The sequence below is a fragment of the Gadus morhua genome, chromosome 18 (assembly GCF_902167405.1).
Source record: "Gadus morhua chromosome 18, gadMor3.0, whole genome shotgun sequence".
NCBI classification, from domain to species: Eukaryota; Metazoa; Chordata; class Actinopteri; order Gadiformes; family Gadidae; genus Gadus; species Gadus morhua.
Genome location: NC_044065.1, coordinates 13,354,729 through 13,369,791, shown reverse-complemented (window position 1 = coordinate 13,369,791; position 15,063 = coordinate 13,354,729). Strand labels below are relative to the sequence as shown.

Here is a 15,063-nt window from a genome sequence, read left to right as displayed (position 1 = left end):
TACTTTCTTCCTAATGAACACTTTGCAGCCTCTTTGTATTTTCTCTCTTGTTTTCCTTCCTCTGTGCATTTTATTTTTTCCTGCTCTGTATTTTAGCCTTGTGTTGGATAAACTATCATGCCATCTACTTCGCTGTTCTCTAGCGTAGCATGACCAAAGTGTTTTACTGTGACATTAGCACTGATGGCTTTGCCTTTGCATTCTCTGTGTGTCTTTTTGTGCGTGTGTGTCTTTATGGCTGTGTCTTAATGTGTGTGTGTGTGTCTTTTTGTGTGTGCCTGTGTGTCTATCCGTGCGTGCCTGCGTCTGTGTGTGTTTGCATCCGTGTGTGTGTGTGTGTGTGTGTGTGTGTGTTGGCAGGGTCTTGAGGTGATCGAGTCGACCAACCTGAAGTACTTCACCAAGGAGATGACGGCAGAGTTCTACGCCCTAAAGGGCATGTTCCTGGCTCAGATCAACAAGTAAGCCCCCTCGCCCGTCCGTCTCTGTCACGCCTCACTTCTAAAGGCCTTTTGTTTTGATGATGTTTGTCGGGAGCTGTCTGGGGCACACCAGATAGGGCCCCCGCTAATGAGCATTTTCCCTCGATTATTTAAACAAAAGCAAAAATAATCTTTTTATAAATCTGAAAGCTTAATTTTCATCAAAAAGCGCGTACATTCCTTTCAGATGGCTTTTGCCTGTGACTGAGAGGTAAAAGAGATCACGACGGTAGAAAAACAAATCCAGCTTCATTATTCAACATTTCAAATTTATAATAGTTTATGGTATAATTTAGTTAAATTCCCTATGTTCATTTTTAAAACTTCAATTATATTGATCACAATTATTCAGACGTTCTTTAGAGGACATACCCTGAATAAAGATATATGCTTAACATAATGGCAGAAATGTAATCACTCTTTCTTTTGCTCGCTCGCTCTCTTTTTCTCCCCTCTGTTCATCCCATCGACAAAGACAGCCGCCTTTCTCAGACACACACACACACACACACACACACACACACACACACACACACACACACACACACACACACACACACCCACACCCTGTGCACCCCCCCTTACCCCCTCATCGTTTTCGGCACAATGCCCTCCTGAGGGGTGAAAGGCAAATTGGGGACGGCTTATTAAATGTATGTGCAGCCGAATAATTAACTGGAGGCAATTTGCAGGGAATTTCTGGGATCAGCAGAACCTGGCTCCACCTCGACGGGGGTTTAACACAATCATTAAGTTTCCCCTCCACGCTGTGGGGAGCGCTCGCCGCGGAGCACAGGGAGAGCGGTCAACTACACGCTCGTGTGTTTCCTGCCCTTCTACGAACACTTCTGTGTGCGTGTGTGATTGAGATCGGCCCTGGCTTTATTAAATAGGCACTGGATCAACCCGACGACGGCGGTGGCGGCGTTGCGCGCCCCGTTTACCGGTTTACCCGGTCGCGTTTACACACTCACAAATAAACCCAGAACAGGCCACCTGATGCCGGAGACAGACGTACTATAAGGATTGCCGCTCCGCTCACCACAGTGATCAAGGGCCTCGTTTACTTTATCACACGCCAAAACGCCCGTCATAATAGCCCATCATAGCTGATTGGCTGGGGAGACGCTTTAATGCAGTGCCGTGGCGGTTGAAAGCGGCGCTGTAATGGAGGTGCTTGTGGGGGGGGGGGGGGGGGGGGGGTGCCGGGGGGCTCAGCACATCTGCTCGGCGTTCCTCTGTATGGGCGGCTGGTCTCTGTTTCTTTGACTGCAGGGTAATGCCCTCCAGGTCCTGCTCCACTTATTTATTAATCAAAGCCTCGGAGAGCGCTGGAAATTATTCAAGCAGTGTGCCAACGAGAGCGGCGGCAAAAGGGGGGCGTCGGAGCCCGGCGCCAAAAACGGCTGATGATCCAGAATGTTTCCCTTGTCAGCGTAAATTGTCTTCTTCGAAGCAGCCATCTCCCGCCCCCTCCTCCCCGACCCACCAGCTCTACCCCTACCCCCCCTCAACCCTCCCCCGTGCCTGGGTTCCCCTGGAGTGTCCTAGCCTCCTGCTCTCTGGCCACGCCCCATATATAGCCCGGACTGCCTGTACCGGGCAAGGCTATCGTGGAGTTGCGGAGGTGCTTTCACCCAAAGCCCCTTCACCACATAGTGAATTCTGATGCTTATCATGATGGAGCAGGTCCTGAGACGCTGCACTATCCACCTCCTTTAGAGGAGGGATGTTGTGGTCGCAACTTCCCAGGGATCTCTTTCGTCACCCGGGAAGTTTTCCGATGCAATTTCGTTTTTTTGGTCGCCGGAGAAGCGTTTTTCCACGGGTAGATTGATCCGACAGCCGCCGCGTTCTTCATCTTCTCATTATATTTTTCTTTACCTTGACACTTCTCTGTCACTTTGGCGCGAGATGGAGAGAGATTCATTGGGAATGTCAGCCGGTATTAAAAGCGTTGATCTGCACGGCGTATTCCGTTCAGCTCCACCTGTATCGGGTTTCGAGTGACGCCCCCCCGCCCCCCCCCCCGCAAACTCCAGTGACTTAATTTCTTTTCTCCAGCGTTTTAGTGCTTTACTCTCCAACGTCAGGGTCGGATGGGAGCGGATCAAGGATTAAGTTGAATGAAATGTGAAATATGCTGCTTATTGATGTGTGTTACATAATTCATGGTTCAGCGGTCATCATAATCTGTCTCTCAGCCACTCAATCATTCTAACCCTCCTTTGATAAACTTGCCCGCCCGGCCCTTTCTTTCCCTCTCTTTCATATCCCCCTCAGTTGACATGTATCTTCCCATGTCTGTGGATACTATCGTTGTTGTTGTGTTGAAAAAAAAGTACAAAAGTAATATAATCGATTGGAGAAAAGACTGTTAACTCCAAAGGATTACCTGTTCTTTAGATGCATGCGGTTAATGAGCTGGTAGGGGTCTTTGGCATCTTGCTCAAGGGTTCCTAAAGGTGGACTGCAGACATGGGGGATTGAACCCAGAAACCTTCGGCAGGCGTCCAACTCCCTAACCGTTGGACCCCCCCCCCCCCCCCCCCTTATGAGTGTCTCGGTTTTAACATCCTTCCCCCTCTCGTTCGGTTACCCAGGTCGGAGGAGGCCAACAAGGCCTTCTCTGCGGCTGTGCAGATGCACGACGTGCTGGTGAAGGCCTGGGCGATGTGGGGCGACTACCTGGAGAACATCTTCGTCAAGGACCGGCAGCTCCACCTGGGTGTGTCGGCCATCACCTGCTACCTGCACGCCTGCCGCCACCAGAATGAGAGCAAGTCCCGCAAGTACCTGGCGAAGGTGAGCAGAACGGTCTGCTGCAGAACTGCAAAAGGCTGGTGTATGGCAAAAAAAAAAGATTTCGGAAGTGTTAGATGGTTCATTCACAGATGATTCACAAGCCTGCAGTTCAACAAGGGACAAGGGTGCTATGTGTTTTTGCCGTGAAGAGTTGTGTGTTTCCCAGTGCATGAGGCTGACGTTGCGAAAATGCTTTCAAAAGAACAAAAAAAAAGATGGCCATGGATAATTCACAGATAATACACTGGGTAAAATAGCTTTGATTTTCGAGGTGGGAATGAAATGAGATCTCAAATTGGGCTATTTTGTTGTTTACCTGGTGCGTGATTGGTAGCATCAGAGCAAAGGAAGTTTAGTTTTGCCATGCTTTAATGGTTTGAGTGGGGCTAATTAAGCTAGTCGTGTATTAGCGTCATGCACATGGGTGGTATTTAGACGCTTGGCAAGGCACACGCGCTTTAGCACATCTCCACTAATGACTGGAGGGAGAGGGGGAAACAAGCAGTTTAGTGTTTTTTCAAATAAATATACAAACTTTATGCTCTCTGTGGCATGAGAGAAAGTAAATTAACATTCTAATTTTCTCGCGGAAAGACAACATCGTAGCCAGTGCACCTCATGAACTTCCCCGTTATAGATTTGACAAGCGCACGTCTGAAGAACACAGGATAGAGAAACTTAACGAGATTGTCGCTCAGAAAAGCACATTGAGGTGCCGATGAGCATCTCTACATGTGCGCTCATTTAAGTGTCATGATCTTGGCTACACAATAGTCTATTTCCATGTGAATCACACTCATTTTTAGGCACACTTCCTCTGGTCTTAACGTCACAGGTAGGTTAGCTCTTAAAACATTTCAGCAGATGTTTTTTTCACCATGACAACCAAAATACCTCAGCATCGTCCACTCCCCCCCCCCTCCCCCCTACACCTACACAAGTCTATTCCAAGGCAGGAAGTAGATGTTTGATTGATGGCATTCCAAGTGGTAATCACATGGACTGGACCCTCCTGGAGAGGCAAGGGGGGCTAATGGTCTCCCCAGATCCTCCTCCCTCACAGCCCTATGACCTTTCACTAACAACCACATCCACCCCTATAGCCTATAGTAGCTAGCAGTTACCTGTGTGTGTGTGTGTGGTGGTGTGTGTGGGGGGGGTCTGAATATGTTGTACAAGAAGCATCGCACCACCAAGGCTCCGAGCTCAATCAGTCAAGACACCTCATACGCTGCCCTTCTGCACACCTGCCCGTTCACGGGGGGCTGTTAAAAGCCGACCAGCTAGCCTGACATCCCGGTGCGACTCTGAACAACCGTCCGCCCGCCAGCGTTAACCACCGACCCTACCATCGTTTGGCAATCCCGCCCATGTTTGGCAATCGACCTATCGAGGCGCAACCCCCCCCCCAGCACAAGGTATTTGACCTCCGTTCCGCTGGAAAGATTTGTTCCGATTGTGCTCGTTCGTTTAGTTGTGTAAGGCGGGCGTGACCCGGGAACTTGTTAAAACGTTTCCATTCCCTAACGAGGCCCTCGGAAGGAACCGGAAAGGCGAGAAGGTCAAACGCACTGCAGGTTGGTGCGGGCAGTGGTCACCACTGGCACGGAGACGGACTGCAAAAGTGCACACAGCACAGATTTGAGCCACTTTCAAAATGGCCGCACTGCTGCTCACAGTGCAAGCCATTGGTCCTTGTAAGCCGTTATCTTAATCGCGTCGCAAGCGTGTGACATTGAGTGGAGATGAGGTGTGCAGATTCCGCCGTTCTTCCACCTGGAGAGGTCCCTGATGAACTGCGTCTTCGGTTTTTCATGCAGCGGGGGGTGTCAGAATTTAGTTTTCATTTGAGCGAATGGGTGACTGTGGTGCATGTGTTGAGCGGAGGTCATTTGAACGCAGGATTGGGAATCATTTCAGTCGAGCTACGCCATGGTGTTGTTATGCGACCATTCTCACACAATGTAGTCAAAATCAAGGGCGTTAAAAGAACAGTAAATTGTGCAATACCAGACATTCAATACTTGCCTAATTACTTTATTCTATCCAGTCTTTAAAAAAATTATTTTCATGTTCATCCCCCTTTATTTGATTAATTTAATCTTTTAATCAGATTCTGAAGTTTCTTTCATCCTGCTAATGGGGAAGAAAATGGGGCCATTGACATTTAGAAATTGAACCAATTAGAGTACTTCCTTAATATGACCTTTTATCAGTGGGCCAATAAGAAGATATTATTAAAACGAGTCCTAACTGCCGGTCCAATTTCTTCTATATGATCAAACAGTAGATGCAGGCTTCAAGGGTTCGTCCCCACGGCCTCTTACCAACCACCTGTCTTTGTTCGTCCTAGCAGCTTAATATCCATGTCTCCCTCACCTCCTTCCGTGCTCTACCCAACTGAGGGAATATTTCTGTGTGTGTGTGTGTGTGTGTGTGTGTGTGTGTGTGTGTGTGTGTGTGTGTGTGTGTGTGTGTGTGTGTGTGTGTGTGTGTGTGTGTGTGTGTGTGTGTGTGTGTGTGTGTGTGTGTGTGTGTGTGTGCTGTATCCATGTTTTAACAGTGATATATTTTACTGAACAAAACTAATCAGTCATACGCGAATACTGACATGTAATAATATCTCTTGCTCTTTCAAAAGGAAAATAAAGCCTTCCCTGTCTATCCTAGAAATGTCCACTCCTTCTGAGGTTTCTGCCATTATTTGCTTAACGGCAGTTTATGACGTAACTCTGCAAAACGCTTTTTTTCTACATGTCTTAATGGAAGGATTGTGTGCTATGAAGCTCTGCCTCTTCTCTCTCTCCAAATATTTAGGTGGCAAATATTGCACCATGCTGTTGGGCATATCTCCCCCCCACCAACCTGAGGGTTTTTAACATAGCAGGCATTCCTGTTGCCCTGCTGATTCCCCCAACCATGGGCAACACTATTAGAGGTGGAAATGGCACAAATAAGGGAAATACCATTCTGCAGCGGCTAACAAAATGGGTCTGAATGGGTAGGATTAGGACAGGTAGTGACATTTAAGAGCCCCTGTTTTCCTCTGGGATATTTGGGATGGATTAGCCGTTACAAGACATTTCAGAAGCTACCCATAGTGACATCACACATGGGACTGTCCAGCCAGTTGGATTATGGGTAGATTAGCCTACTAGTTACCAGTGGTAACAGTCCACTGCTAATGCTGGTAGGTCGATCTGTCTATCAAACATCTGGGCCTTTGAATAATTGACTAATGAATTAGTTTGGTGTAATCTGATTGGCTGTCCAATGCCTTGTACGGATCTATTAAAACCTTGCAAGATGTTCCATTCCTAATCCGTAGGAGAGAGGCCTTATAGTGAATAGGAATGCAGCCATGTTATTATATGCTTTTGTGAATGCTGGCGTTGACAGTTATGGCATTTTTTTCTTGTTCAAAGCAATGTCAGTCTGTAGCTGACTTGTCCAATCAAAAAATACACCTTGTATTTCATTAGACTAGGAAGCAAAAGTGCTTTCTCTTGCAACCAGAAATGCACGTTTTCACCAAAGACGCGCACAAAACACCTTAATATTTATATAGTCTCTTCCGTCCTAGTGAGAGAGCACAGCCACAACACTAACCAACCACACCAAATGTTCCATCAGCTATCCGTCCATTCATTTAGTGTGAATTAAGATTCCTTGGAAACTATTAATTATTTGCACAACAGCCATTCATTAGTCCATTACGTTCGTTTATAGGGACGTTGCCAACCCCGAAAAAACATTTTACATTTGGTATATTTATGTATATTAATTTATATCTAAATATGTATATATTATACATATATATATATATATATATTGTATATATATATTATATTTATAAGACATCCTTAAATATTTTGCTGACCACAAAATTTACTTAACAGAATCCTGTAAGATGCACGAAATTACTGAAACGACTCATCATCGCAAGCTGCGTGCTTGTTGACACTGGCGCTGAGCGGGGAGATCTTCTGTTGCCGTGGCGATGTTGTCACTGAAGAAGGAGGGGGGCAGGGCTTCTGGTGCTAAGCCACCCAGAGCACCGGTCTGGGCATGGCAGGGCCTGGTGCTGATGGATGGGAGGAGATGACCGGTCATTATCAGTAATTATACCCACGCTGTGGGGCCTGCATCGCTTAGGAAGGCGAAGGAGGGGGGGGGGGGGGGGGGGGGGGGGGGGGGGGGGGGCAGCGTCTCAATCATCAACAGGCACACGTCCATACACACACGACCACGCACGCATGCGCACACATCCATACACTCACCCATGCACACACACGAGGAGAGACGCCCGTATGAATGATATGCTCCGCCTCGTCCCCAGCTCGGCTCTGATGGCCCAATGAACCGTGGTTAAAATCCCCACGATCCCCTCCTGTCTGCCCGCCACGGCCCCGCTGGGAGCACCGCCCTGACCAGCCCATTTAGCTGAGTAATGGCACCGCCATCGCCTCCAAAGCCCGTCTCCGGGCCTGGCGGAAATCACATTAGAACCTGATATCTAGCATATTATGATCTCTGTTATGACGGAATTACTGTGTTTAATCATGTCACAGTCCGTCTGTCCCCCCCCCCCCCCCCCCGCCAAACTGCCACCTGCGCTTTTATCTCTCTCTTTCTCACTCGCCTTCTCTGTCTCGGTCTCGGTCGCTCTGACGGTCTCTGTCGCTCTGTCTCAGCTTCTCTCTTACGGTCTCCCCTCCTCCCTCTGGTTCTATCTCTCATATATATCGCGCCCGTCTCTCCTTGACGCTCCCTCCATCTTTGTTCCCAGGTCCTTTGGCTGCTGAGCTTCGACGACAAGAACACCCTCGCGGACGCCGTGGACAAGTACTGCATCGGCGTGCCTCCCATCCAGTGGTTGGCGTGGATACCGCAGCTGCTGACCTGCCTGGTGGGGTCGGAGGGCAAGCCACTGCTCAACCTGATAAGCCAGGTGAGCGTATGAAAGGGGAGGGGGGGGGGGGGGGCTCACATGATTGGATGAGGATTGGATGCGGCGATCGAGGTCGAAAGGGGCCCCCTTGGATCGCATCGGCGGAGTGTCGCTACACGGTAGCTTGTTTTTGTGTGAAAGTGTGAAACGCCGAACCGTGAAGCACCTCAGGGCTGCGATCGATGAAGGGTTATATGATTATATACCTCATAGGGAGATTGGGGGTTTTAGAATCCAAAACGAGGACATTTCGGCGCCCCATGTCCTTGTCCTAACATCCCCATCATTCACTCCATGAGTCTTTTACTGTTGGGTTTATTGTGTATCTTAGCCAGGCTCTGCCTGGTGGTAGGTTCAGGGCTCTCGACGCTGCTCACTCACGTCTTGTTCCTCGTGTTCTTCCCCCGAGACACAAAGGTTCCACACTCGGCCAAAGTGTGACCCCTCTCCCAAATGAGGCGTTTCAGATTCCCTCACCATCGCTAGTTTGGTGCGTTATTTGTTCGCGGCATCGTTTGGGAATAACACGGCACGCTGCCGCACGGAGAGACCAGCGTTTGTAATTAAGACTGTTCAAGAGGGGGACTCATTTGCTTCGGTTAATGGAGTATTATATCCAAGGGGAATTTGTGAAGAGGGTGATCTTCAAAGCACAGCCCTCGTGGTTCCTGTTTCCCGGAGCACGCCGCCACAGAGAGAGAGCCGGCGCAGGATCCGGCAGGCTTAAAGAGACGGCACGGCTTCTGAACGCAGGTGGAAAGGTTTAGTTTATTTCACTTTACTTTATCCAGGCGACAGGTGTTGAACGGAAGATGTGAGAGACTTGATCCGTGAGTGTGATGAAGTGTGAACTTCAATCAGGAGACCGTTTTACATTCGTTTTTTTTCTTATTATTTTAAGAAGATGGATGTAGACTGAAGAGGAGGGAGAGCTAGAGATGGGTGGCGGGGAACCGCGGAACGTCGCAGAGATCCGACGCGCGATCGAGCCCGTGACGGGCAGACTTCCGTCGGCACGGAGACGCCAGGCCCTACTTAGTGTGTCTGAATCCGACCGAATGAACACATCCCAGCGCCCCATGTCATTAACGCTGACATTTAGAAGGTGCTTAACTAGCGCTCTCATCCAGGCGTTAACAAAAAGAGCACGGTTGAGAACTTTGCCTCGATGACATTCAACCCAGCTTAACTTCCTGTTAGCAGCGGGGGGGGGGGGGGGGGGGGGGGATGGGCGCAGCTACTTAAGTTAGCTTGTGAACGGCGGGAGCCAAACTCATTGTTTGGGAGTTTCCACGGTGACCTCTCCGGCTCCCACTTTTCCCCCACCGCTGGGACCGTATCATGTATGGATTCAGGGCATTTTTCGGACGTAATTTCCGGCGTTTGACCTCCGTCTGGTCTTCCTGGTCCGCCTGTGATGGCTGAAGGTGAACAGGTTGACACTATTTCAATTTTATTTGCCCCGGCAACCTCTCTTCTTCTTTCATGTGGAAGGGGTAAAAAAAAAGAAAAAGGCTTCTTTCAATGCACGGCAGGATTTATCTCTCCGCCGCTGCCTCTGAATTATTTAGAGTTTCTCCGGCGAGTCAGAAAAAAAAAAGGAAGAAGAAAAAAACTAGAGTGAAATATTGATGAAGGTGAGGTGAAGAGCGCCTACGGGTGGGTGATGCGTCGGGCGGTGTGTCGCGGAGGGGGTGGGATGACTTCCCCACACTCTCTCAGCCTCCGTGATGTTAACGTTTCAGACCCCTTCACAACGCTCCCCCCATCACCACTCTCACCCCCTCTCCAATTGTTCCCCCCTTCCCGTCTCTCTCCCCCATTCCCCACTCTCTCTCCCCCTACACCTCTCTCTCTCTCTCTCTCTCTCTCTCTCTCTCTCTCTCTCTCTCTCTCTCTCTCTCTCTCTCTCTCTCTCTCTCTCTCTCTCTCTCTCTCTCTCTCTCTCTCTCTCTCTCTCTCTCTCTCTCTCTCTCTCTCTCCCCTTCCCCTCTATCTCCCCCTCCTCCCCATTCTATCCTCCCTTCCCAATCTATCCCCCCTTCCCATCTCTCTCGCCCCTTCCCGACTCTCTCCCTCCCTCTCTCCCCCTTCCCATCTCTCTCCCCCCTCCCATCTCTCTCCCCCTTCCCATCTCTCTCCCCCCTCCCATCTCTCTCCCCCTTCCCATCTCTCTCCCCCTTCCCATCTCTCTCCCCCCTCCCATCCCTCTCCCCCCTCAATTTCCCCTGTGCCGCCGTCCCCCTCGGCACGGACCACGCTAGCCCAAAGATGACATTTCCGATCAAGCCATTAGAGGGCTGATCCTCTGCTTCTGTTCCTCTCTGCACGCTCCAAACCCTCCTCTTCCATTTTTAATCTCGCCGCTGACGGCCTTTTAGACCTCCCAGTACCTCTAAGCGCCCCCACCACCACCACCACCACCACCACCGCCTCATCTTTCGAGCAGAAAATGTTCCTCTTAATACATCTCTTTTTTACCCGCAGACGAGCACTTATGCACCAAGACCATTAGCAGATATATTAAGCCCTTATGTCAACTTGTGGCTGGATTAGTTTTTATTTTTATGAAACGCTGCATAAAATGTTTCCCGCCTGACGCGTAATGAGTCCTTAGTTTCTCAAACGGCCGCTCCTCTCGTCGGTGCCCCTCTTTCTGCACTTCCACCGTGGTCGTGTTCCTTTGCCTCGGTGAGCTTGTCCCCTACCTTCCCCGCGGGCTGAGGGGCCTGTGTAGCTCTTTAGAAATGCATTTCGTCCTGCGACGAAGGCATTGTTTTGTAGAAATGGCTTATTTGGTGGGTGGGTATGTGTGTGTGTGTGTGTGTGTGTGTGTGTGTGTGTGTGTGTGTGTGTGTGTGTGTGTGTGTGTGTGTGTGTACCCTTGTGTGTTTCTGAGAAGGACATATTCTTTTTTTTCGCTCTTTCCTTTTAAGTAAGAAGTCGGCCTGTTTTAAAGTTGTGCTCTTCTAGAGTTCAGATATGAATATGGCCTCAGAAAACGGATGACTGGTCTACTTTTCATGTATTTTGCTTTAAGAGTCAATTTTGAGTGTAGAGTTTCAGTTTATTGGCTAGAAAGTGTATTTTGGGCGGTGTCATGTATTTTTCTATCCTTACAGGACTGCCATGAATAATTGAACATTGTTGTGTTGAATCTGCTGCCATTCACATTCTTTGTGCATATTGGTTTAGATTTCACCTTTGTAAGAAATTGTTAGGTTGGCAGCTTTCATTTTATTTCTTTAGGAGGCACTCAAATTGTTCAGTGAATCGTCCACATAAAAGGGTTTCTTCTAAATAATCCAAACGTAAAATGTTGTTATTAATGATTGGCACATACCAGTATAACCTTATGGCTAAATAATAACAAATAATAATATCTTGGATGCCAGTTTTTATGAGTGTATCCGTATTTTAGTAATTACTCTAATCTGAAGATTATTTGTAAGAGGCCACCATCATCATGACATCATCAGGTTGCTATAGGTACAGTCCACCTTGTTCAGCTTTGTCTCTCGGTCTCGGGGCCTTTGCTTGACCCAGTTCCCCAGCAGTACCGCTACTGCTCTTTCATCCACACACTAGCACGTCGGAGTACACATTTAAATCCCTGCCATGTTGCATCTACAACTTCCAAAGCAGCCGTGTGTGTGTGTGTGTGTGTGTGTGTGTGTGTGTGTGTGTGTGTGTGTGTGTGTGTTCTCTTTGGGAGTCTGGAGGGCAATTTCATCATCAGTCGCGTTCCATTTGAGATTTTTTTTTAATTTCAGCCATGAAGTGTTTTAACTTCCTGTTGCTCCCCTGACTCGAGGCTTCAAACGCTTGCTATCTTACAGCAGCGGTCCCTGGATACATCGCCGCAATCATCGGGCACGCACACCATGCATGAACAATGCCTTCAACTACACCAACCTCTCATTTATCTTTTTCTCTCTATCTGGCTCTCACTCTCGCTCTCCTTTCGCTCTCTTTCTCACTCGTTCTCTCTCTTGTTGTATTGCCCTCTCTCTCTTTCTCTTCCTCTATTTCTTTCTCTACCTCTCACTCGCTCTTTCTCTCTCTCTCTCTCTCTCGCTCTCTTTAGGCTCTCCTCTTTCTGTTCTCCGCTTTCATTCCATTCCTTGTCTTTCTCCCTTCCTTTAATTTCTTTCCTCCTCCGCTCTGGTTGGTTCTTTAGTCGTTGTGTATGTTCCCGGGGGGGGGGGGGGAAGAGAGAGACGGGGAGAGAAACGGAGAGAGAAGAGTCCTTTGAAATGTAATCTGTGACCCTCTTTTATCTGCTAGGTGGGACGAGTGTACCCCCAGGCTGTCTACTTCCCCATCCGCACGCTCTACCTCACGCTAAAGATTGAGCAGCGGGAGCGCTACAAAAGTGGTAAGGAAAGACCCTCCTCTTCCTCTCTGATGCCTTGCCTAACGCATCCTACACCTTCCTCCTCCTACTCCTTCGATAGGTTTGCACCCAGAACCTTTTGACACCCCTGCCAAGTGGTTCTGGGTTCAAAGCTCACTGTTCACCTGTAGGGATCTGTGAATCTTGCCTTCTCGTTGATGACATTCGTCTTTGAATGCTTGGCTGGGGACTTCTGAAGGAAGGATAATTACCTCTTGATGAAGGCAAATGTTCTCTCTCTGCACCCATCTATCTCCTTCTGCTCTTCCTCATGTATTCCTCCTCCTTCTGTTTTTTTCCTCCTTCTTCTCTTCCACATGTCGACCTTCTCCTTCTCCTCTTCCTCATTATTCATCTTCCTTCTCCTCGCCTCCTCTTCCTCATGCATTCCTCCTTCTCCTATCCTCCTTTCTCTTCATGATTTCCTCCTCCTCCTCCAGACGCGTCGGGCCAGCAGCAGCCCAGCTCCGTCGGGGCCCAGCCCCACTCGGGGGCCTCGGACCCGGGCCCCATCCGGGCCACGGCGCCCATGTGGCGCTGCAGCCGGATCATGCACATGCAGCGGGAGCTGCACCCCACCCTGCTCTCCTCCCTGGAGGGCATCGTGGACCAGATGGTGTGGTTCAGGGAGAACTGGCACGAAGAGGTAGGACGTCTGCCGGTGACACGGGTGCCGCCATGTTTAGTGTGTGTGTGTGTGTGTGTGTGTGTGTGTGTGTGTGTGTGTGTGTGTGTGTCTCGTCTGCAACGGTTGGTAGATAACCCGTGCCCAACCCCAAAATGAATAAAGCAGTGCATTCCATATTTACTGGCCTTTGGAGTCGTGTTAAATAAGTGGTAATTATCGATCCTGGAGGTGAAAAGTCTTCCTCCTGAAAGGACTTTATTTCTTACCTATAGTGCTCCGCTGACATTTACGGCCGATTATCTTAAGCACCTAATGGCCTGAACGAATCACATTCATTCCCAAAAGGGGTTTTGTGTGTGTGTGTGCGTCCGGCATCCTTGTTTTTTTCATGGGTGTAGTTCCTCTCTCCTCTGACTTCAATAAGTAGCCCATGGCTCTCCCCCACCCGCCCACCCCTCCTCCCCAGAATCACCTCCCATTCTCACCGCAGTTTTCTCCCTTGAGTGGGTTCAGTGTAGACGCTGACAACCAGAGAGCCAGCCCTGACATCAGAGTCCAAATTGAACCTGGCGGTCTTGCAAAGTGCTTTAGCCATGCTACGGAGACCACCTCACAGACACACAGACACGCACGCGTGCACACACACACATGCATGCGTGCACACACGTACCTACACCCGTACACAGGTACACACACGCGGGCAGACACATGCACACACCTGCACACGTGAACACACGCACGCATGCACGCACGTGCGCAGGTGTGTGGACGAGGAGATAGACACTAGCAGGGGGGAGGGGAGATGGTTGATGGAGGAGTGCAGTGAGCCGGGAGGACCGCAGCAAGTTAAGGGGGCCGCCAGCGTGCGTGTGTGTCTGTGATAGTTTGAGACCCTCAGCAGCAATGGCAGCTGTGTTGTCTGTGCATCGTTCCACTGGGCGGACTGGGACTTCCTGGGAGAATAACGTTACATGGCTGTTCCTTACAGCAGTTCCCTCCTGTGTTGGTGTTGTCGTCTACGTTTTAATATCCAGACGTTAACCTTTTGTTGTTTGGCAGGGGGGGGGGGGCTTGGTAATTAAAACAGCTCTATTAGAATACACAACTGGTTCTTCTCTGCATTCTAAATATGCGTACGTGCTTAAGACTTTACTGAACACATTTGAGAGCCAAGACTTAATACATGTTCTACAGGTTCTACTATAGCAATTGATAGGCCACGGCTCATTTCAAATAGTTATATTAATCTCCATCTTCCTGCCCTTCATTGTGTGCATTTCTGTGTATGTGTCTGTCTGTGTCTCTCTCACTTATCTATTTTTGTTTTATACATTGTCTGAACACGCACAAGTATGTGCGTGTTCTTGCGTGGGTATGGCTGTTTTTTTCCCCCCCCTTGTTGAAGCTCGGTGCATTTGCGTCAATAAAGGTTTGTTCAAAAGCTTAACTTCCGTCTCTCTCCCCCCCCCCCCCCCCCCCCCCCCCCCCCCCGCACCAGGTGCTCCGGCAGCTGCAGCAGGGCCTGGCCAAGTGCTACTCGGTGGCGTTCGAGAAGAGCGGCGCCGTGTCGGACGCCAAGATCACGCCGCACACGCTCAACTTTGTCAAGAAGCTGGTGAGCACCTTCGGCGTGGGCCTGGAGAACGTGTCCAACGTGTCCACCATGTTCTCCAGCGCCGCCTCGGAGTCGCTGGCCCGCCGCGCCCAGGCCACCGCCCAGGACCCCGTCTTCCAGAAGATGAAGGGGCAGTTCGCCACAGGTCAGTCGCTTTTCATCCGCTTTATTGCCCGCAACGTTTTC

At 49.5% G+C, this 15,063-nt stretch overlaps 1 protein-coding gene across 5 annotated transcripts in view; it reads left to right on the top strand.

Moving 5' to 3' along the window:
• Nucleotides 1-15,063, top strand: part of trrap (transformation/transcription domain-associated protein) — a 102,052-nt gene that overhangs the window by 71,063 nt on the left and 15,926 nt on the right. For all 5 annotated transcript variants that reach the window (XM_030339571.1, XM_030339570.1, XM_030339568.1 and 2 more), the window contains 6 exons: nt 361-461; nt 3,086-3,287; nt 8,077-8,238; nt 12,526-12,616; nt 13,075-13,280; nt 14,761-15,022. In XM_030339571.1, coding sequence (XP_030195431.1) covers nt 361-461; nt 3,086-3,287; nt 8,077-8,238; nt 12,526-12,616; nt 13,075-13,280; nt 14,761-15,022 — 1,024 coding nt within the window. The remainder of the gene's footprint in view (nt 1-360; nt 462-3,085; nt 3,288-8,076; nt 8,239-12,525; nt 12,617-13,074; nt 13,281-14,760; nt 15,023-15,063) is intronic.